General features: G+C 40.2%; 1 protein-coding gene across 1 annotated transcript in view; it reads left to right on the top strand.

The window, feature by feature from the left end:
* TNRC18 (trinucleotide repeat containing 18) overlaps nucleotides 1–24,758 on the top strand; it is a 154,862-nt gene that overhangs the window by 79,305 nt on the left and 50,799 nt on the right. The window contains 6 exon segments of the mRNA XM_074281226.1: nucleotides 8,324–8,429; nucleotides 12,059–12,264; nucleotides 13,078–13,227; nucleotides 18,913–19,097; nucleotides 20,794–21,217; nucleotides 21,931–22,917. Coding sequence (XP_074137327.1) covers nucleotides 8,324–8,429; nucleotides 12,059–12,264; nucleotides 13,078–13,227; nucleotides 18,913–19,097; nucleotides 20,794–21,217; nucleotides 21,931–22,917 — 2,058 coding nt within the window.

Here is a 24,758-nt window from a genome sequence, read left to right as displayed (position 1 = left end):
TCCATGTCACAATATAAAATCAGTTAGTGGAGGATTATAGTATTACTATTATTATTGTGTTCCATGGAGAATGAAAGCCCTATTTTACTATCTTTGTCATTTAATTCTATAGTTTTTCTCATAGGCTCCAGGCCAGGTGTTCTTAACTTTTCTGTGTTCAGGATCCCTTAAATAGTCTGGTGATACCCATGGACCTCTTCTCAGGATACATTTTAAAAAAATTATTAAGTAGGAAATATTAAATTTCAGAGGTAACTGAAAATAAAGATGCCATTTTTCTCCCATCCAAGTTCATGGTCCCCCAGTACTCTGTGCTTGGACAGAATCTGTGGACTTCAAGTTAAGAAACAACTTCCTCTCCCCCCAGCTCTAGGCCATTCTTAGGGTGCATAGGTCAGCAGAACTGACATTGGGCCACCCTTTTGTGGCTTCCTGTCTTCTTGAACACTGTCTGTTAGGGTTAAACTTTAGAGGTCCTTAATATAGCCCCATAAAACTCCAAAAAAGAGCCTGGGCAAAACATTCTACTACATCTGAAATTTTACTTATTTTGTGAGGTTATTGAGATTAAATGACTAGCTAGGAAATACAGCTAATAAGTTTTTAGTATCTGAGGCTAGCTTTGACTGGATCTCTTGACTATTATCCACCGTATTACCTAGTTGCCCTGTTCCAATGTAACTGAAATGTTTAAGTGAGGTAGGTGTTAGGAAGAAAGAAAGGGAGCCCTGATGATTTAGGATTAAAATAATCTCTTGCCTTTCATCATTAGGCAGGCTCTGTATCTTTTTTTCTCTCTCTCCTGCCCAAAGGACACAATTTTTCAGCTGAACTTTCACCTTGGATTCTGGGTTCAAATATTGGCTCACCTACTGGCTTCTGCAACCTCTGTGAGAGATTTCATTTGTAAAACAAAAGGATTGACTTAAATGACCTGGAGGGTTCTTTACATCTCTAACTGTTGTCATACTCTAGTAAGAGTCTAGACTTGGACTGTGTTTTAACTTAGGGACACTTAAGAGACCAGACAAATAGGATTTGCCTTTTGGGGGGATCTGTGGGGTTTCTTTTAGGGAAGGAGGAAAGAATGTATTCTAGACATTTTGGAATGCCTTGTATTGGTGTTAGTAGCTGCTGCCCATCTGGAGCAGGCCTGCCTGCGACCAAATAGGAGAGTCCTAGCTGTGGTAGCCAAATAACTCACTTCTTAATCCTTTACACGATCCTCACTTCTGATTGGCAGCTCCTGATAATCCTTCCCCTTCCCCTCCCCCCTTCAGGTGAAGGTTAGGGATTGTGTGTGTGTTTGTGTGTGTGTGTGTGTGTGTGTGTGTGTGTGTGTGTGTGTTTTGAAAGACGAGGGATGTTTGCCTTTTCCCAGTTTTTTCCTGGACAGACATGGCCATGTTTATTCAGTTGGTCATCTAGGTGAAATATTTGCCCCAGAAGCCATTTTTCTCAGTCCCTCTGCCATAACTGCAGAATGTCTTAGGGTTCCTCATCAGCAGGGGGGGTGGGTGGGGGTGGGGGGGGTGACTGTGTATAAGAGCCATTCAGCCACTCAGACCCTCCCACCAAGCATTAAATGTAATTTACTGAGTCCAACTCAGAGGCTGAAAACAAGGGTTGAATTCTGACAGGCCTCTGGGTCTGTTGCTAAGCAATGGAATTGGCTTGGCAACAGAAGCTGGCCCTCCTTTCCCTCCCCTCCATTCCCTATCCCCCTTTTCCTTTCCCCATGTGCCAAGAGTCTAGTAATAACATTAGTTTGCTTGCTTGGAAGTGGAGAGTGCTTGAATATTTAGACCTTTTAAGAAAGAGAAAGCAGGCTTTAGATGACTAATCTGTAGTATTTGGCTAGTAAAATGCAAGTATTTAGTACTAGGCCTTGGTTGCCATGGAAACCGGCCCTCAGCCTGTCCTCTGTGCATAATTGATTGAATTTTGTATGCAAGTTCCCTGCATCACGTTATAGATGGACAAAATGGTCATTCACTGATAGAGACAATAACTGGTTTGTACCAGAGGGAGCCATCCCAGCCCCAGAGAGTGGGAGAAGGGGGAGCTGGAGGAGAGGGGCAGGGGTGTGGTGAAAGGGGAGATGGTGGAAGCTTTAAAATTAAACCTGCAATAAATAATGACTCTTCCATAATATCATCAGCCCAAATAAGGTTGGCATTGGAAAAGTCCCGGGATGGCAGGCTCCTGTGGCAGATTTGAAAGGAAATGAAAGAGCAATTCACTGGGGGTGGTCCAGTCTGAATTTGGGGGGCTCTGAGATGTTAGCATTTCTTCTCTTTCCCCATCATTTAAAAAAAAAAAAGTTTTTTAAGAAGAAAAAGGTGGGGAAGGGATGATACAAGAATAAAAGCCTACCTTGGAGCAAGAGGTGTGTTTTTACTGGTGAAGTTAGTAAGCATTAAAAATGCAGAGATTAGTCAGACTTAAAATACTCAGAAGATTCATATTGAATATATAATCTCTTTGCTTGCCAATTAATTTGATGGATGCTTAAGTTATCTACTCCCCCCTCCCCCTCCCAGACGTGTACACACATACCTTTTATTTTTATTTTTCTGAACGGTTAGGGATTTAGCAAGCCTGGACATTTATTCTATAGGAGGTCTTTTCTTTGGGGGAATTAGCCCGGAAGACCATTTTTATCACTCAGATGAGGTGTCAGGGAGCTGTCAGGCCTACCTGCTGCCTTCCCCTCCCCATCCCCACTGAGCCATTGGTATTGGCATTCAGCCCTCTGTGGGTGGTTTGGCAGAGAGGAAGCAGAAGCTGAGAGATAAAAGGCTCTGGGCATCAGAACCCTCAGAATAATACCACCATATATTATGGGGGACATTTTCTGTTTTTCAGAATTTTCTTGAGTTTTATAATCACTCTGTTAATTTCTCTTAGTTTTTAGATGAGGAGAGAGAGGCCTGAAGAAATACAATGATTAACCTCTCTAGACTAGGCTAGGGCTAGACCTTACAGCTCCCAATCCGTAGCCATGCCTGTCTCATCCTGGCAAACTGCCTGCCACAACTACCCCAAGACACCACATTTCTGGGCCTGTCCCTATTTGGCCAGTTGTCTGGTCCCGTTAATTCTGTTAATCTGAGTTTGGTGTTAATGAGGCTAACTCATTATGAGTTGAGTTTCCATGGGGCCACTTAATTTCCCACCAAGGGACACTTTGTTCTATGGCTCCTCACTGTAGCCCAAACTCCAAGTAATCCATTTTCAAATTCCTGCTTTGATCATGAAAGAATAGCTTTTAGAATGTGTTGTTCCTTATAGGATCATAAATCTTGATTTAGAAGGAACCTTTAAACTTTAAACTTTTTGTTTAGTTTTAACTCTTTTTTTTTTTTTAACGGATAAAAAAACTGAGGTTGAGAAATTGTACCACTTGTCACAAATAGTAAGAGTCAGTGAGGATTTGAATTCTGTTTCCCTGATTCCCAAACTCAATGTTCCTTCTACTGCATGACCAATAATATCCATCTCATTAAGGGAAGAACAGCACATTTCATCCAGTATCCAATAATTTGACTTTGGGCCTCAGTGTTGTTGTTTTGATGTTGCTGTTTTCTATGCCTCAATAGTCCTACCGGATTGTGTTTATATCGAAATATAAAAAAATAGATGGACTGGAAGGAGTTAAATTCTCGGGGAGGTTGTAGAATCACCTTCTCTGGGAGATTCAAATGGCAGTATATTATCTGTATAGGTAGGTATTTAATATGCTTGCTAGCTTGAAATGGTTACAAGTAGGAGTAGGATGATTAGTTATCTTTTAAAAAGGTTACATTTCTTATTAATTATCATGGTGTGCTGGAAAGAACACTAAAGGTGAGAGCTATTGACCAGGTATCAATCGTGGCTCTATTAGTAGTACCTGGCAGTGAGACCACAAATTTTCCCATCTTTAAAACAGGGAGACGTCAGACTAGATGTGTTTTCTATATGGTCATTTCTAGATCTTAACAATGTATGATTCTGTGAGAGTAAAGTGTGTCCTTCTTGAGGGGAAGGAAAAAAAAAAGGATGCTGGGAATGGATCAAGGACCATAATGTTTCAAGAAAATTTAGGGGTCATCTTGCCCAATCTCCATCATTTTCTAGATGAGGAAATTGGGGTCTTTAAAGCAAAGGAACTAGTTCAAGGTTACACACTCTTGGGATTCAATCCCAGGAGATTCTCTTTCCAAGACAAATACACTGCTCTTTCCACAGTACTTGCTGTTTTCAGATAAGGTAGATAAATTAGATTAGAGGTAGGGAGTTTTTTTCTCCTCATTCTACTACAGGCCGTTGACCTACCCAAAGAGATCATGTTTATAAGTAGAGAGCTGCCATCTAGGGCCAAGCCCAAGACTATAATAATTAAATTCTGGTTGCTATGCCAGTGCAAACACTCTGCTGCCACCCACTCTGCTATCAACACATTTGTATCGCTCATGATGATGACTGTATGCACGAAAAATGCTGTTAGAGAAAAGTTAGAAGTGCTCCTGTCATTCAGAAGTCTGTATTTTTAGAAATAATTGCTGTGGATTTGATGAAATCAAACAATGTGAAGGCCATAGATTGTATATTCCAAGGTTAGTTTCTACAAGCTTCCCTCCACCCTCATTCCCTCTTTCTGAGAGAATTCTCTGATTTGATTTGGTGAAAAGTACTGTCTTTGTTAGAGAAGCCTGTGAACTACTGAAAACCACTTATGGTACTATGGGAAAAGGGCATAGGATTTGGAGTTAGAGTTCAAATCTAAACTCCATTATTTATTGACTTGTATGATTTTGGATAAATCATTTCTTTCCTGATTTGTAAAAATGAAGGCATTAAACTATATGTTCTCTCAAGTTTCTTCTGAAATGTGAACTTTTTGGGGCCCCTTAGGCACAAGAGGGAAGAAACAAAGCAGAAGCACAGTATTCTTCTTTGATTAAGATCAGTTTGATTTCCAAAGTCTGTGCAAAACCCCTGAAATGTTATGACATGACATCTCTAGCACTTTCCTCCAAAAGGAGAAGGCCCTTTACAGACTGACAGCCCAGCCAGGGCTTATTCCTGGGAGACAGACAGGGGCACATTTTGGTCTCCCCGTTTGACAAGTAGACAGACTGAGCTGAGCAGTAACTTTTTTTTAAAAAAGCTTTTTATTTATGAAGCACATGCGTGGATAATTTTTCAGCATTGACCCTTGCATAACCTTTTGTTTCAAATTTTCTCCTTCTTATCCCCATCTCCTTCTCTAGTTGGCAGGTAGTCCAATACATGTTAAATTATGTTGAAATACATGTTAGATCCAATATATATATACATATTTATACAGTTATCTTGTTGCACAAGAAAAATCAGATCAAGAAGGAAGAAAAAGAAAAACTGAGAAGGAAAACAAAATGCAAGCAAATAATAACAGAACGAGAATGCTATATTGTGTTCCATACTCTGTTCCCATGGTTCTCTCTCTGGGTGTGGATGGCTCTCTTCATCACTGTATAAATGGAACTGGTTTGAGTCTTCTCATTATTGAAGAGAGCCACGTCCATCAGAATTGATTGTCATGTAGTCTTATTGTTGCCATGTATAATGATCTCCTTTTTAAAGATCCCAATGGGAGACACAAACAGGAACAAATTTGGGGTCTCCTGGCTTTCCAGTTCCACATTCATTGCAAAGCACCTCTGCTCCCACTGAGACTGACTGAGCAGACTCTGGGGAGTCTGAGGTGACTGGCCTTAGTGAGGTCTTTAAGGCACCTCTGCCCCCTGGGTTATCCCAGCAGAGCTTTAGCTGGAGGTGCCCCAGTTTCCCCCCAGAGAGGAATGGGACTGAGCAAAACTTTTGTGCCGTTTGTCAGTTGGCTAGAGTAACTTCTGGTGCCTTCTTATCTTTCCCCTAATCCGGACTAGGTACATTTAATAAAAAGAGACGTCTTCTATCCTCCTTGAGACTGAGAGGGCAGGAGCCAGAGGCCCGAAGCAGAGCGGGCAGGGCGAGTTGGAGAGGTGTCAGAGGAGGCTTCCAGATGGCTGTGGAACCGCAGGGACACCCCTGTCTGCCCAGGCTTGAGCCCACTTGGCACGCCAGCGCAGCCAAGACCAGGGCTAGAACGGAGTGCGTGGAAGCCCCGTCTCTGTGCCAGCAGCTACTGTGTTTTTGTACTCAGCAGCCCAGCCTCCTTTCTGGCATTCCTGGGGAAATAGACCATGAGAAAAAGTAATTAACCACACGTAAATTAAAACATATGGAGCCTCAAGACAATTAACATATTTCTCCTTTTAAGAAAACCATCTTTGTTGTTAGCTGATGTGTCTTGGATTGTTCGTAGATAAGTTGTATCCATGTTTCCTTTCCTGCTTGTTACAGTTGTGACACTATTTATTCTGGCTCTGCTGGGCTGTGCGTACTTTATAATAACACCTGAACGGATTAAGGATCTGGAACAGGGAAGGGAGGGAAGTTGGGGGATAGAGGCAAGGTAAGGGGAAAAGCAGGGGGTCTGGGCTCCCAAAACTGTGATCCAGGGCTGGATCTACAAAGTAGGGGGATGCATCCTGTCTGGTCTTACACCTACCTGTGCTGATGAAACGTATCTTGCGGAGGGGAGGAAAGAATAAGCTCCTGGGTTCCCCCTGTTAAGGACAGAAAAGCTGCTTTTCTTCTCCCAAACTCAATCTCTTCCCCTGTGAGACAGGTACTGGGAGAAGAGCTTATGTAACTACTTAGAGAGAGTTGTTTTGGGAGTACTAGTACATAGTATAAGAAGTGATTGCTACTGCACATGGCAACTTCAGTCTAATGCCCAGATTGGACTGGAATAGGGGTTCTTAACCTTTATTATGTCGTAGACCCCTTTGGCAGTCTGGCGAAGCCTATGGACGCTTTCTCAGAATGTGATGCTTTTAAATGAATTTTATATGTGCGTGATTATAATTATATTGGAATATAGTTACTAATATTTCTAAAAAACAAATTTGTGGCTTTTTTAAAAATGGGATTTTTTTTTGCAAGCTGGATCTAGGAAAACCCTACTTATGACACTAGCTCACTAAGGCTGAGTTCCCAGAGGTGACTTCCTGGATCCTACACCTAGAAAAGTACTAATTTCATCAAAGACTGCAGTTCAAATGTCTAGTTGCTCTCTGGGATAACCTAACCTTTCCTTCCTTCCTTCCTTCCTTCCTTCCTTCCTTCCTTCCTTCCTTCCTTCCTTCCTTCCTTCCTGCCTGCCTTCCTGCCTTCCTTCTTTCCTTTTCCTTCCTTCCTTCCTTCCTTCCTTCCTTCCTTCCTTCCTTCCTTCCTTCCTTCCTTCCTTCCTTCCTTCCTTCCTTCCTTCCTTCCTTCTTGCCTTCCTTCCTGCCTGCCTTCCTTCCTTCCTTCCTTTTCCTTCCTTCCTTCCTTCCTTCCTTCCTTCCTTCCTTCCTTCCTTCCTTCCTTCCTACCTTCCTTCCTGCCTTCCTTCTTTCCTTTTCCTTCCTTCCTTCCTTCCCTCCTTCCTTCCCTCCTTCCTTCCTTCCTTCCCTCCTTCCTTCCTTCCTTCCTTCCTTCCTTCCTTCCTTCCTTCCTTCCTTCCTTCCTTCCTTCCTTCCTGCCTGCCTTCCTGCCTGCCTTCCTGCCTTCCTACATTGCTTTATGAATCATGTTTGGAGAGAAAAATCAGAACAAAAGGGAAAAAAAAATAGGAGAAAAAAAAACACATAAAAAAGAAGTGAACATAGCGTGTGTTGAATTACATTCAATCTCTATAGCTCTTTTTCTGGATGCAGATGGCATTTTCTGTCCAAGACAATCTAACTTCTGATCTGTTCTTCCTTTGAAACAGAAGTGATAGAGTGGGAAGATCTCTGAATTTGGAGCCTTAAAACATGAGTTCATCTTCGTATTCTCATCTGCAAAATTGGAATTAGGCCAGATGACCTAACGGTCTCTTTCCAGTTCTAATTCCATTTACCCCACCCCTTTTTTGACATGCTGTTGGAGAATTCAACTCTTATCTTGCTTGGCAGTATCAGTGTGCCAGTGACATCTCGGAATTTGGCCAAATACTTGTGTGAGAGCTGGTACTTCCCAACCGTGGCCAGGGAACCAAACATTGCTCCCACCCTGGTCTTGCGAAATCTGATAGATTAAAACTGTTTAATAGAAACTCTGGCAGGCTGGTCCCACATACAACCAAGGTGAAGATTAGCAGAGGGAGAGGAGAGATAAGGGAAGGATTGAGTCCAGGGGGATAGAGCAAGGTGGAGGACCTTTGGCCTCTGCAGTTTTTGTTCTTCCTCAGACTGCTCTCACTGACCGATTTGATCTTCTTGTTTAGGACACAGTCGCTCAGACGAGGACTGCGGAGATGACCGAGGCCGTCACAGGGAAGAACGCCTCCTGGGGGGAGGACGCTTGGAGCGGGACCAAGAGAAGCTGCTCAGGTGAGCCTCCACACTGGAAGAATGAGCCCCCTTACTTGCTGTGAGCCCTTCCCCATCTCCATGACTCCCATTTGTTTCCCATCTCTTAATGTCTATTTGTCTGGGGCCAGAGTGTCCAAACTCCAAGCTGTGCTCTGAGGCTGCCACTCTTGGCAGGCTGCTTTTAGGGAAGGAGCTAATTAATTCCTTGAGATCTGAAGTAAAGGATTAACATCATGGGGCCTAGAAGCTTTGGGAAGCAGGAGCGGGGGAATAAGTGGGTATGTGTAGATAAAGGGGAAAGAATAACTAGAATCTGCAGAATGTCTTGCCATATTGTCTTTTTTTTTTTTTTTTTTTTTTTCTTTTGGTAAAAGGCCAAGGTTAGTTTGAGATTAGTTTTTGTTTAGGGCCTTGCAGGGCAAACCTGCAATACAGAGAGCTTTCCCTTTTTTTCTTTCCTTACTTTTGATTAGCCTTCTTCATCTCAAGGGCCTTAGAGAAATGCCTGGGACGCGGAGAGGTTACTGGACTTCTCCAGCTAGTATGTGTCAGATATAGGAGTTTGAAATCCAGTCTTTCTGGCTTTGCAACTTGCTCTCTAGCCACTGTACCAAACTGTCGACGGGCACAGCAGATACTGTCCTAGTTCCAGGTACTCCTTTTCTGACTCCTTGAATAATAACCCCTCTGTAGCTTTTCTCCTTCACTTTATGTCTCTTTCCTTCTAAATGTCAGAACTCCCCAAGACTATGCTCTCCATTCCCTAAATGTCTTTCTCTGGGTCTCTCTTCTTTCTTTGATTCCCCAGTTCGGGCTTATCAGTGGTATATGGAAGACTCTCTGACATCTCCATGTAACTCTTCTTTTGAAGAGTTTGTTGGACATTTCTTTGGGGATGTCCCATTGCCAACGCCAACTTGGCCTATTTCAAAGAGACCTTATCATTGCCTGTCCTTGCATATTATTCTATCTCCCAATTCCCATTCTTTAGTCCTTTCCTCCTCTCAGATTCTTCTCCTATCCCATTCAGCCCGCAATTATCCTCAGTTCTCCCTTTTGTTTTCCTCTCTTTCTTGCAAAGACATCATAAATATAATTTCCTGAACCATTAGGATCAATTCTTTGATATTAGATTCCTTGTTTTCCCCCATCTGGCAGTTTCTAAATTTTATCAATCCAAAATAAATATTGAAAATTATCTTTACATCTATTTGGAAAAATGAAATACTATTTGGAAAAAAGTTTAAAAAAATTAGCAAAATCTATCAAAAAAAATTTTTTTCCTCAATCCTTCCATAATGCTTCTTCTATCTGTTCTTGTCTTTTTCTTTCTTTTTTTTAATATAAAGCTTTTTATTTTCAAAACATATGCATAGATAGTTTTCAACATTCATTTTTCTAAAACCTGTGTTCCAAATTTTTTTTTCCTTCCTTCCCTCCATCCCTTCCCCTAGATGGCAAGTATTCCAATATATGCTAAATATGTGCAATTCTTCTGTACATATTTCCACATTTATCATGCTACACATGAAAAATCAGATAAAAAAGGAAAAAAAAAAGAGAAAGAAAACAAAATGCAGGCAAACAACACAACAATTCCAGTGAAGATGCAATCCTATGGTCCACACTCAGTTTCTGCAGTCCTCTCTCTGGGTGCAGATGGCTTTCTTCATCACAAGAGCATTGGAACTTATCCTGTCTTTTTCAAAGCAGCCTCTCCCTATCTGAATTTTTGCATTAGTTTCATAGCTCTTTTTTACCTATAATTTTACGCTCTGCTTATCTTTACTTCATACAATCTACTATTATGAGATTAATTGTCTTAGTACATAACCTCAGGATTACACATAGGGCAGATTTTTAGATTCCTTAGTCTTGCATCGAAGACATCCCACAATCTGACCCCAATTTACCTCATCAGTCTTATTCCCACCTATTACAATCCCATGCTCCAATTAAATTTATCTGCTTGCTGTCTCTGGAACATACCTTATTCCTCTTTCTCTCTTTGCTCATGCATTCCCCTGTTTCCTTTCTTCAGACCCATGTCCCTCAAAACCAGCGTAATTCCCACATCATCTCTGATGAAGCTTTCTTTGACCACCCCCAATCACAATGATTTTTCCTTCCTGAGAGCTCTATTGCATTGTCTATGCTACTTTTTGGTGTTTTCCATGTTATTATATTGCTATTGGTTATCTTTTTTTCTCTACCCAACTTAGCCATGGCTCCCAGATTATAGAGACTATGGTTTTTTGTCTTCTTTAAAATCCTCTAAGGAATAGGATGGCAAAGTGTAGAGATGGTCCTAGGCTTAGATTTTGGGAAGACATGAGCAGACTACCTTTGTTTGATACTTATAATTAGCCTTGTAACTGTGGGCACATCTCCTTGAGCATCCCTCAAAGGCAACCCTCTAAGACTTATTTGCTTCCGTAGACAAGTTCCTCCACTCTAACAAAATCATAGGTTCTTGATATACTGACCACCTTTTATAGGGTTTTGTATATATTTAGGTGCTCAGCATACATTTAGTGACATTGATGACAGCTATAAGTTGTTTATCTTAACATAAAAACAGACTTTGGTCTGGGAAATCTGGAGACAGAGACTCCAGTCCTGTCTTACCATATTGTGACCTTGAATATATCACTTAACTTTTCTGTATCTCAGTGTCATTATCTGTCAACAACATTGACTGACATCTATATATTCATTTAGTCAGCAAGCATTTATTAAATACCTATTATATGTTAGACATTTTGCTAGTTATTAGGGATTCAAAGACAAAATAAAAGGATCTTTGCTCTCAAAAAAACTTACATTTGGTTGGGAGAGACATCTTGCATATAAGTATATTTAGAATAAATACAAAATGAACATAAGTTAGTTTGGAGAAGGAAGACACTTGCATCTGGGGGATCAGGAAAGATTTGGTATGGAAAGTAGAGATAAGATTTGAAGAAAGTAAAGGATTCTTTTAAAGAAGGGGAGGAAAGAGAATGCTCCAGACTTTAAGGTTTGCAAAGAGTTCTTTATATACAATGTCATTTATATATATGTGTACATTATATACTTTATATATAGATAGTATATGTAGTGAAAAAGTATATTAAAGTGTAAAATCTATATATCTCAGTATACACACACTTTTTACATATATCTCATTTGCTATTCCCTTTCTTTCTCCCTCACTAGGGATAGGTAATGGGCTTGCATGATACATTTTTGTATGTATACATGTATATTATATATAGTGTTGGATTAAGGCAGTGCATGTACCCAAGGGGCCCAATCCTTTGGCCATATATGCTCCTCAAGAAGTTTCAGAATTATCTTCTTCTAAGAAGAATAACTATATATAGTAACTATAACTGTTTTCTACCTTTTGCCTGCTATACCAGTCAACCATTACTGCCATTCTTCCTCCAACTTGACTTCTAGAGTCTCTTTATTGCTGACTGATAATACCTGAGAAAGAGATCAGACATTTCAATAAGATACTGACTTCATCTAGAGCTAAAAGCAAAAGTTTCCTTGAATATATAAATATAAGTAAATAAATAGACAACACATGTACAAACACCGATCTCTGAGTATTATGCTAACTCCTCCATTCCCCTTTATCTTCCTTCTCTTACCTTCAGAGAAAGCAAGGAATTAGCTGACTTGGCCCGGATCCATCCTGCTAGTTGTGCCACAAACGGCCTGAATCCCAACCTCATGGTGACAGGAGGCCCAGCCCTGGCTGGTTCTGGGCGTTGGTCTGCTGACCCAGCTTCCCACCTGGCTGCACACCCATGGCTACCCCGGACTGGTAGCCCCTCCATGTGGTTAGCAGGCCATCCCTATGGTGAGTGCTGAGTTAGGAGACCTGAATTCTAGTGAATATGTGGGCAGGCTATCTCTGGGTAAGATTAATTCAGTAGGGTGCTGGTAGCTCTTGAGCTTGCCTGGCAGAGAAGCATTCACTCATTTGCCAAGTGTGAGTAATGATTTGGTTCAAGCAAGTAGGAAAATAAAGTTACACATTTGACTGACTTTGGCGAAGGATTTGGCCAATAAAAAAATTAAAGGGGTGGCAAATATTTAGTACCTAGAGTCAGCTCTTAATTGCCTGAGAATGAGTTATTTATTTTGGATTAACCATGGCTTCATCTTCTCCACCACTTATGTATCCTAGATTTCCCAGTGTCAGGAGCACAAAGGGAGGGTATTGGGGCTGGGCACCAGAGGGCATGTGCATGTTTGAGTATATTAACTTGTGCGTCTGAAACTGCTGATATGGCTTCTCTGAATGTACTTTGAGAAGAAGTACTTTGGGGATTATTTGCCTCCCTGCTCCCTTCCATCAGGCAGAGAACCAAAAGCTTATGAAAAGACGTTCAAGTAAATATAAAGATAGGGCTTTGGGTACCCACCCAGCCTGTGACTGGTTCTTCTGTGTACCTTATAATGGTTCCTTAATCAAGGAGGGCGGCATTTCCTGTTTAAAGGCAAGGCCTTTGAATGCCAGTGTGAAGTCTAATCATTACCCTTTCTCCTACTGAGTCTCTTGGATGGGGATCTCATGGTTAGGGAGCATCTGAGCTAGTTTTAGTGCATGATGGGGAGTATCTTAGCAATGATATAAACTGATGTGAATCTTTTATGTTTTTTCTCCTAGGCTTAGGCCACCCTTCCTTGCACCAGGGCATGACTCCAGCTTTCCCCCCTGGTATGGGGGGATCTATTCCTTCTTCTGCTTATCAGTTTGCCAGGGACCCTCAGTCAGGACAACTGGTAGTGATCCCCAGTGAACACTTGCCTCATTTCGGTAAGTAAGCTCCTGGTAAATGGCCAAGCCCGTGGGGATCCATGGTAGAGACAGGTTGCATTTTTTACCTATCTCAGGCCTTTGCAAACCATGTCTTTCTTACACGGTGTATCCGTCTCAGCCTCAGATAACTTCCACAGTGGACTTTGGATACAAGCTTAGCTGGGCTTAGCTGGAGGGATTCAGCCACTGTTTTTTGGCTACTTTGAATGGTGTCTCTCTGGCAGAGTTAGGCATCCAGTCTGAATCAGAGCTTCAGAGAAGATAGTGTGGTTAGAGGAAAAGCACCAAGAGACTAGATATCTGCATTCTAGACAAAGCTTTATCACTCGTGAATGGCTGTATATTCATGAGCAAGTTCCTGAATCTTTTTCAGTTTCCTCATCTGTCAGATGGGGATAATAAGACCCTGTCTTTACTCTTTCAAAGAAGGTGTTGCAGTTATAAAATCAAAGTAGATTAAAATTAGAGCAACAAATTGATCCACTCATTCTGGAAAACAAAAGCATTGTGTGGGGAAAAAAAGAGGGAGAATAAAATGTTCCACTGGGGGCATGCATTCCAAAGATGTCCGAGGCAGAAAGGATCCATATAGCTAATTTTGTGTGGTGGTAAAAAACTGGAAACAAAGTGGGTGCCCATCAATTGGGGAATGAAAAATGGTTTGCAGTGGATATAATGGGATATTTTTGTGGCATAAGAAAAGAATAAATATGAAGAATTCAAAGAAACATGGGAAGACTCATGTGAATCCATGCAAAAGTGAAGTGAGCATAACTAGGAAAACCACATATAGTAACTATAACAATACCCATGGGAAAAACACTGACAAAACTAAATGATGTGAGAAAATAAAGAAAGATGTGACTATGGTCTGAGACAAACGATCTTATACATATTTATGGGATTACAATTAGATCATGTTTCCCCACACTAATTTGGGGCACTCTGGAGTTTGAAATGTTTTGATGGAATTCATTACTACTGGTCCACAGAGAGTCAAGGGACAGAATGAAATTGAAATAAGGATTGTTTTTCTTTATATATTCTTATCCACAGTTTCTAATACTGTTCTTGGTCATATAGTATCATATAGTGGTACTTATTAAACATTTGTTGCTTAATGGATTGATAGAAGGATTTTATGGAATTTTTAAAAACAGTATAAATGATTGTATGCTTTAATATTCAGATTGTCTATAAATATTTTTGATAATGCTAGTGAAATTAGGTAAAGCCATCTTACGATAGAGATACCACCCCTTGAATGAGATCTTTTTAAAAGAAAAAAAAAAAACATAAGTATGTACTGAAAAATAATTATCAAAAAAAAATCTGTGAAAGTTTCATAATTACAATTCAGTTAAAACTTTCGGCGACTAATATTAACTTAAAGGCATGGCCATTTAATTCCTTGGCACAAATTGAGAAATAGATATTTTTCATCCATTTTGTTGTTCCCTTATGGATTGTTTGGACAATATATTTGGAGTAATCTTGGATTTTATTGAGGAATATCTGTATTAGGGGCATGATACAATCAGCACGGTATCAGACAAAGAGGAATACTAATTAATAGGTGCGGGTTGCTGCCAAACGAATGCTGCCAAATTGGTTCCTTTTTTTTAAAAAAAATTCACACTGAATATTTCTATTGGTTTGAAGCTAATGATCATATCTTACATGTTTATTACATTGAACAGTATGAATTTGGTTATATGAAGCTATGTCAGGGGGCTCATTATTTCTATTAATCAAAACTTAGCTATATCTGGAGGTGATCACCATTTAAAGGAGTCCTTTTTCCATTTGGACCCAACTCAAAATATCCTCCATAGAAATAGAATTCACCTTTGGCATACATATTTCTTATTTTATCCCTCATTTGATTTTAATCATCCAGAGAGTCATTGGTTCCATTTATCAAGAAATCTTTCTGAACTAATAATAGAGTATTTTTAAAGATTGGTTTTTGTTCTACTAAGGTGGGGGAAGAGGCGGAAGGTGTAATCAGGATGCTAAATGTAACGTGATCTTGTATTCTTGGCTTTCCAGTCAGTTCTTTGACTGTAAAGATGTGCTCAGCTATAAAGGATTTTTACCAATGTCTGCCTTTTCCCATTTTCATATACTTTTGATGCAAGTGTAGACCATTCTCATAATGATACATAATTTTGGAATGTAGACTTCAGATGTATGATGAATTGAGCCCAAAATTGAATAGAAGGAAGGAAACATAATAGGCTGCATTTAGACAATTGGATCTGGTTTTTAAATCAATTTTTATTGATAGCTTTTGTTTTTATATCACATGCATTTTCTGATGTATCCCTCCTTTTCTTTTCCTCTCTGAGAGCCTTCCTTTATGACAAATAATAAAGAAAAACAAAGAGTTTAGCAAAACCAACACATCAGTTACTCTGACATTACATATGGTTCCCTATACCTATAGGTCTGCCACCTGTGTAAAGAAAATGGAAACATGTTTTCTCATAACTCTCCTTTGGGATTAAGGCCAAGACCTATCTTTTTAAGATAAATGGTCTTTTGGAATAAGAAATATGTGGGCCAAAGGTGAATTCTGTTTCTATGGAGGGTATTTTAAGTTGGGTCCACATGGAAAAAGGATTCCTTTAAATGGTGATCCCCTGCAGATATAGCTAAGTTCTGATTGATGGAAATAATGAGTTCCCTGACATGGCTTTATATATATATGCTTATGAATAATGGAATTCTGTATTATCCAAGGAATCAAAGTTGGGGTCACTCAGAAGGCTATGGAGAAACCACAGGTTATCCAATAGTATTGTATACTCAAAAATAGCATGTGGAATGGTTATAGGATCATCAATTTAGAACTAGAAGGAGCCTTAGAGGTCATTTAATAAAATTTTACAGATATGGAAACTGAGGCCCACAGAGAGCAAATGGCTTGCCCAAGATTATTCAATAACAACCTGCATTTGAATTTTAAGTCTTACGGTTACAAAAGCAGAATTATTTTTGCTGTAAGCAACACACTAGGGAAATGTATGATCAGAAAATCAGGGAGGCCTTTTATGTGTTACAAACAAGGGATAACAGATGGACAGCCACAATGCTCCTTTGGTATCTAGAGGAAGGCTTCCATCATGCTGAGTAGAGGTTCTATGGAAGAACAAAAATCCCACAGGATAATAAGCCATGAACCACCAAACCCAGAGTTGGGAAAACTCGAATTCCAATCTAGCCTCAGATACTTATTAGCTGAGTGACTTTGGTCAGGGCTCAGGTTCAATACTTGTAAAATGGGGATAATAATATCAACTGCTCATCAGGATTGTTGTGAAGATCACATTGTCTGGCAATCATAAGCCTAAAATAAACAAATAAATAACTAGATAGGTCTTTTCTTTTTCAATTAACCAACCTACAAGCATTTATTTAGCACTTACTCGGTGCCAGTTGTATTGGGGATGCAAAGACAAAGATAAAATAGCCCCTCCCCTCAAGGAGCTTACTTGCTAAAGGAGAGACAACATTTCAATTTTAATCATCACTGCTTCTGCTGTTTTCCTCTTTCTTTGTCACTCCCATTCTAAGAGAGCAACTTTAGTCAGATTTGGGGAGAAAGGGGGAAAGTATGACATTTAGACCATTGTGATACATACTTATATCAAAATATTACAGCTAATATCAACATTTTCTAATGGATTCCCCTCTTTATTTCTTGTATACTACCAGGGTTTGGCAGAATCTAGTTTAATCCAATCTTAACACATTATAACAATAAATGTGCATTAGCCAAGTATGCTGTAATAAGGTCAAGACAGAAATCTCCTGTTTATCTGATAGGTTTCTAGAAATATTTTCTTTCAAAGTTATACCTGTATTCCTTCTTTAAAATTTTTTTTCATAAGTCATGTTTTTATAGATTAGACGAATCTGATCTTAATTTCTATAATGACCTTACTAGACTTTTAGTGGGCTTTTTTTGAGCTTTAATCTGCATAAACTTCTTGGTTTATTTATCAGGTAGCCTCAGTTATTAAAATATAGCCTAGAAGGTAAAAATAAGCCAACCTTTCTCCTCTCCTTATCCCTTCAAAACACCCCTTTGAAACAGACCAAGTAAATATTGCAAAGTCCATATGTTCAAGTTACAGATTGCACTTTTAGGAGAGCTTCCCAGGTCCTTACTCCAAGCCTTTTAATTTTATTTTATTCACAATTCTAACAAGCTTGTTTACTCTAGTCCAATATAAGTAAAAATAGCAAATTGGAGTGAAAGGAGTAAGAGGAGGTAGTTTTGGCAGAGACAGGAAGGGAAAAGTCAGATTCTAAGACGCTTCCTGGGTTCATTTATTTTAGGGGCAAATAGCCCTACAGACTTCAGTTGACTCTGAGGGTTTCATTGTATCACTGCAAGTATAATATTGAATATTCATAATGTTATCCCTGAGTCATCAGGGCAAGGCAAAGTTACTTAATTCAATATACTGTTTATGAGGGCAGGGAAGTTTACGACCTATTTATTTGGGACTACATTATTATCTTCATTTTTCCAAAAGGATTTGAGATGGCATTGAAATTAAATATAATATTTGAGTTTACTGCAGTGTGAGACAATTTGGGATAAAACCAGAACAGAGAGCATGCAAAAGAAGCAGAGGTAGCTGTTGCCAGGCACCCGAGTTAAACAGATTCCTGCAGTGGAGCCTGAGTTTGGCTCCCAAATTTCTTCATTCATTTGTTTCTTCACTCAGTAAAGATTTACTCAGCATCCACTATTATAGAGTTCTCTGTAAGTTCTGAGAGAAATACCAAGATAATTAACTTAATCAAATCTAGATAACCTATCCTAATCTCTTCTCAGCTGTAGTCTACATCATCAAATGGCTGTCTGGAGATACTCACCAGAACCCTTGACCTGCCATTTAAACCCTTTCCTATGCTCCCACTTGCCTTTGCTGACTTATTTTAAATTACTCACTTTCATAACAATATTTTGGCCAAACTGACCCTCTGCCTGTTCCTTCCTTCTCCTGATGACCTTTGCACTGGTTCTCTCTCCCATACCTTGCATCTGTCTCTTAGAAGCCCTAGCTTCCTTCAAGATTCAGCTGTTTTGCATTCACTTATGCCCAGCTTTTCTTGATTTTCCCATTGTTCTTGTCTCTTTCTCTTTCCATTTTCTTTTCTGTTCACCCTTTGTCCAAGTGGACACATAGGAGGTCTCCCGATTCAGTTTTTGTTACATTAAATTGAATTTGATTCAGTTTATGAAAGTAGGCGAGATGAGTATCATCTTAAGTATAATATGTTCATATGAGTTGCAAAAATACTATGAGACTTCAGGAGAGATTGTTTAATCTTCCCCACCCCCCACCTTCCAAAAAAAATTCACATATGAGAAATCTCTCATTTCCCTGTGGGGTCAAATAAATGAATATAATTTTCACTGTGATCATGTCAGGGATGGAGAAAAAAATGAAGGGTGGGGACTTTAGCCCTTTGGGGTTGGAAACAATGTGGAGACATCAACTATATCTTAACTTAGCTTTATCTTAAACCCAGGCCTCCGGGAATCCATAAAGAAAGCTATGGACTGATTTCCCGTTCTTGATGGTCTGCTAGACAGTGAGATTTGTGGTTCAACCGAGTCTGACTTGGCTCTCCATTTGTGCATGTTTATGTTTTTTTCAGCTGAGTTGATGGAGCGAGCACCCCCTCTGTGGCCTGCGATGTACCCCCCAACCCGAAGCTCCCTCCAACATGCTCATCAGCTCCAGCTGCTGTCTCACCAGCAGTTGCTACGGCAACACGAGCTGTACATCTTGCAGCAGCAAGCTGCGCACGCCATGGAGCTGCAGAGGAGTGCCCAGCTGGTGGTGAGGACTTCACGTGGACATTTCCTGCCTTGGACCCAAACCCTGTTGGGGGTAGTGGGGCAAGCCTGTGCCAGAGATAACCCTGTCTGAATAAAACTTAGCCCCCAGGGCTCAGCTGCTGCTGCCTCTCAGAGAACAATTCCTTGACAGGATCCCCTGGGGCCATTCATAAATCAGACACAGTCCAGTTCAGACTTTGAAGGCTGATTTTATGAAACACTTGTGTCCCTTGTGGGGGCATACTAGTCACAGGAGAAGACTCGGAGGTTTTATTCTTTTTCCTAAGAGGCTGAGGTCTCTAACCCCTCTCTTGACATTTTATAGATAAGATTCTGGTGTCTCTCTTTCCCTTCTTTCCACCAATGCTTTCTTCAGTTAAATGCTTTATTTAAAGAGACTTTTTTTTTTTTTTTTTAAAGGTGGATGTGTGCTGAGGAGGGCTTAATTTACAGATAGAGCACTCGTTTGGGCCGATTCAAGTGGTTCAAGATAGTTCCCTTTATAAACCCAGCCATATCTCATTTGGCTTTCTTTTGCTCTGGAGTTCATGTGCAAAGAATGGATTGCTTGCCTTTTTATAGTCTCATGTCCTTTTTCTCCCTTCCATACTCTACAGGGAGGGAGAGGGAAAGGGTTCTGGACCGTTAAGTTTACATTTGGGTAAGAAAGAGTTCATACTACTGGAGCTACCATTTGTCATGGTATCCACTTACCAGAATCTGCCTCCGAAATTAATGGACACCTTTCTAAGTGATTCCAATTTCAGAAATAGCAGATGCAAAGGTCTGAGAGGTGCATTTATGGTGTCTACAAGAAAGAATTACTTCATCCAAGGGGACTAAACATGTCAAGAATAGAAATGTAATCCAAAAAGTTTTAGGTGAAGTTATTTTTTAAAAAAAAATTCCTTTTTAAATTTTTAAAATTTATTTTTAAAAGAGCTAGTGAAATTTTTTTTTTGTGGAGAAACTCATGGTCAAAATGACCTTTTGAAACTACTGTGAGTGAGATAACCATATTTTCCCACAAAGCATTTCTTGGTACCTCCATCAGTAACAAGAAATTTAGGACAGGGGAGAAGTGCTAGTATGGCAGCTACTATGTTCTTAGGAAGAAATCCACCATCTTATTCCTCTTTCTCTGTCACACTGATTCTCTCTCCCTGACCTCATGAAACATTCTAAATGGGCCCAACTCATGGCCCATTCATATAGAATTAGATCAATGTGGAAAATGGTGATCTGCAGGCCCTGAGTAAGCTCACCCCTGATTATTGGAGGCAATTCTTGAAAGAGCAGAATTGGCTTAAGCAGAGAGCTTCTCCTTGGAGGGGAATTGGGCTTGTCTGTTCTGAATGGAACAGTTGTGCTTATTACACGTCCTTAACAGAACAATTACGTCATAGTCCCAGAGAAGAGACTGAGCTTTGGCTGGAAGACAACAAGACCTCCTCAGAGCCCTTCTTCAGCTCTGACCAGGTGGTGTGCCAGCTTTTACCTGAGGGCTGTCAGTGTACACTTTTAACACTTCTGGGGTATAACCGAAAGAATAGTCTCCCACTCAGATGGCACCCTTTTGGTAGCATTAGATTGAGATCTACCTTTTCAGTACTGAGGGTGAGCTCAGTCCGTAGGTACAAGTGACTTCTGGACCCCTCAGAACAGCTAATGCTCTTGTGTATTTTTTTCTCCGATAGGAAAGATTAAAAGTCAACGAACAGCGGGCAGAGATGGAAGAGAAGGTCTCCAAGCGGAGCCTAGAGAATAGTAAACAGAGTCTCCCCTCCTCTGGTTCAGGACTTATCCACCGAAAGCCCCCCGTCCTCTCACCCAGCACTTCCACGTCCTACAGCAAGGCTGTGAGCCCACCGCCCTTATCCCCTCGTGCCTCACCTGTGACAGTGCTCAAAGCTAAGGTGATCCAGAAATTGGAGGAGACACCCAAGCCACCAGCTTACTCTTACCCTGCCACCCCTAGTTCCCACCCTTCTAGCCCTCCTCCTGCCTCCCCACCTCCGACCCCCGCTATCCCTCCCAAAGAGGAAGCTCCAGAAGACATAGAGAAGAAAGACTTGGAATTAGAGAAAGAAGCCTCCAGCCCATTTCAAGCCTTGTTTCCAGGTAAGAGATTCATAAACTTTTTCTTTCTTTAATATGATAATCTTGAAAGTGATCCAAGTTCTTCTTCATGACAAGTAGCTCCCCTACATTGAAGCTGGAGTTTGGCTATAGCCAAAATGATCTCAAACTTCTGCAGTCCACCATCTTTTTCTTCCGTCCCAGTGCCCATCAAATACCATAAATCATTTCATTCTCTTCCCTACATTTTCCACAGCCTGAAGTTGGTAGCAGTTTGTTTAGCAGCTAGGTTAAGGGAGAACTCATGCCAGAATCAGTATATTTTAGTTCATGAGCTGGTCAGAGAATGTGCTAACTGGGACAACCTAATTTCAGGAAAACTGATTTTTACAAGGGGCTTAGCTTGAGTAAAAGTTCCAAATGAATTAATAAGTAGTCATTCAAACACCAGCAGTGTTCTAGGCCCCAGAACACTGTTGTTGTTTTTTGGGTGGGTGGGTGGGGTAGGGAGGAAAGAATATAAAATAAGTATGCAGGACGTTATCATCCTCTAGTGATGGATTAGTGAGTAAGGACCTAGTTTGTTTACTTTTCAGTATTGATTAGCACTTATAGAAGGTGTGAACTATGCTAGATACCATACTAGAGACTAGGGAAATAATGCCTGCCCAAGAATAGCTTTCCCACTAAGACTGAGAGGAAATAAATAAGGATTTTGACAGTATCTAATGAGTGTCTCCCTATGTCTTTGGCAGAGATTCCTCCAAGATATTCATTCCAGTCCCTTCCCACTTCATTTGGGAGACATTACCCATATCTCCTCCAGCCCACAGCAGCTTCTGATGCCGATGGGTTAGCCCCTGATGTGCCATTACCTGCTGAGGGACCCGAACACATGGAATTGTCTCCTGAGGATAAGCCCCTTCATTTGCCCCCGTCCAAAATAGTCGAGACCCTCCAGGCCAGCCCCGAGGAAGAACCTTTGGAGGAGAGGGTGAAGGCTGAGGTGGAAGAAATGGAGGAGGGCCAGGAAGGACTCCCTGAGCCAAACTTGGAGCCGCCCAGTCCCCTGTCCCCAGCAGCTAGGCCAGCCCAGAGCCCGGACAACTGTAATCATCTGTCGCAGCCGGGAGAATCATTAGGCCCAATGGAGCAAGAGCTGGAGGAGAGTCAGGGCTGCCCACCAGAGTACCAGGTTGGGTCTTGCCCGGCTGAAGTTGAAGCTAAGATTCAGGAAGAGCCAAGTGCTGGGCCAGAGGCCTGCTCCATTCACATGGACTATGAAGGCCAACTGGATAAAGATGTGGAAGACCTCCCCCGAGGGGAACTTACAGAGGAGCCAAATGAAAAGCAGGGCACTCCTCTGCCCAGCGGACCTCCATCCAGTGTGGAAATACCAGAGAGGGAGTCTGGGGCCGGGGGACAGGAGCTCTACAGCCTCCCTGCGGAGGAGGCAGGGCCCGTGCCAGCCAGCCCCCCATACCTAGAAGAAGCTGCCCCCTGCCCCCTCCCCACTCTGGACATCAAGCCCGATGACCCACTGGCTGGCATGAATGCCTTGGTGGCTGCCACAGAGCTCCCTCAGGCCTATCCCTTGCTGAACACTGGCGGTGTCACCCAGGCCCTGGTGAACCTGGAGGTGGCTGAGAGCCTGTCCTTAGAGCAGAGCTTCTTACAGGGGATCACTCTGCTGAGCGAGATTGCTGAGCTAGAACTGGAGAAGAGGAAGCAGGAAGTTGAGAGTGAGTTGGGAAAGAGTTTGATGTCTTATGGTTTGGGTGGGTATTTTTTAAAGCCAGGGTGGTCACTAAGCTGGCCAAAGCATCTGGCTTTTGACTCTGTTGCATGAATAGGATCCCACTCGTGTTGGCCATGGATTCCTTTGACACTTTGCCATGTCATTTTTAAATCTTTCTGGCCCTCAATGTGCTTGTTGTGAGATGAGGAGGCTGGGCAAGATTTCTTTCTTTCTTTATAAAGCTTTTTATTTACAAAGCATATACATGGGTAATTTTTCAGCACTGACCCTTGCAAAACCTTCTGTTCCAAATTTTCCCCTCCTTTCCCCCATCCACTCCCCTAGATCTGGGCCAAATTTCTTGTCAGTCTCTTCCAAACTATAATCTTTTAATATCTTATTTTGTTTTGTTGGGGTTTTTTTTGAAACTGTCCTTTCAGTTTTATGCCTAAATCTTACTTCATTATTACCTTATGTTTCTTTACTCCTTTCCTCCAAAATTATCAAATTATAAAGATTCTCTAGACCAAGTATAGAGAGCCAGAACTCTGGAGAAGTATACTTGAAACAAGGTGTTAACTCAGTGGAATTGATGAGATGCCTGTTCTCTAGTTCACATATACTTAGTACTTAGTATGGTGTGTAATAGTTCTTTAGTTCACACATATTCAGGATGCTGCAATTGTACTAAGGTATATAAGGGCTGGGAAGGACTGGAAATGATTCATTCCATCTTTGACCAGCCATGTGGCCCTCCTTTCTCCTTCACTCCTCTAAGACCAAGGATTCAGGCTGATCCCAAGTTCCTCCAGAAAGCTAGCCCAAACATTACAACCAGGGGTCCTTAACTGTTTTTCTTTAAAATATTTGATGCTTTTCTTTAAAATTTTCCCCACTTAAGTGTTAAAACAATTTCTAACATTTGTTTTTAAGTTTTGAATTCTAAATTTGATACCTCTTTTTCCCTCTCCCCCATCTCCAAGATAGTATAAATCTAATTAGGTCATACATGTGCAATCAGAATGGTGTGTTCTTAAATGCATAAGAAAAAAAATACACAGGATTACAAAAGAAGTCAATCTTATAGAAGTACAAGGTATCCAAAAAGTCTTGTGTAGAGTTTTATGGCTTTTGGAGCTTCAAACTGCATTAAAGACTTTTGGGACACTGAATAGCTACTAATACTAAAATAGTAGTTACTAAAATAATTATTATTAATAAAATGTCATTATTAAAATTAAATAATAAAATTAACATTATTATTAATAAAATTATCAGGATACTGAACAGCTACTAATAAAAAATACACAATGTTTACTAAAATAACAATTATTAAAATTATTAGATAATAAAATTATCATTACCTTTAAATTGTAATTAAAATTAAATATTTAAAGTTATTATTATTAAGAATCTATTATTGGTGCACCAAACAACTACTAATATTAAAATACAGAATATTTACTAAAACTTATTTCTAATAAAATTTTTATTATTAAACTAAATAATAAAATCAGAATTATTATTAAAATTAATATTAAATTAATAAAATTATCAGGATATTAAATAGTAATAAAAGGCATGAAATTTTTACTAAAATTATTACTAATGAAATTATCATTACTTTTAAAATTTAATTGAAATTATTATTAAATTGTTCTTAGGGCATCAAATAGCTACTAATATTAAAATACTAACTATTTACTAAAGTTATTAATAAAATTACTTAAATCACAAAACTAACTAAATAAAATTATTATAGAGATTATTATGATGATGAATAGTTATCATTTGCTAAAATAAAATGCTAAAAATACTAGAATACTAAAAAAAAAAAAAAACAAT

The sequence above is a fragment of the Sminthopsis crassicaudata genome, chromosome 1, assembly GCF_048593235.1.
Source record: "Sminthopsis crassicaudata isolate SCR6 chromosome 1, ASM4859323v1, whole genome shotgun sequence".
Taxonomy (NCBI): Eukaryota; Metazoa; Chordata; class Mammalia; order Dasyuromorphia; family Dasyuridae; genus Sminthopsis; species Sminthopsis crassicaudata.
This window is presented reverse-complemented; position numbering and strand designations above follow the sequence as displayed.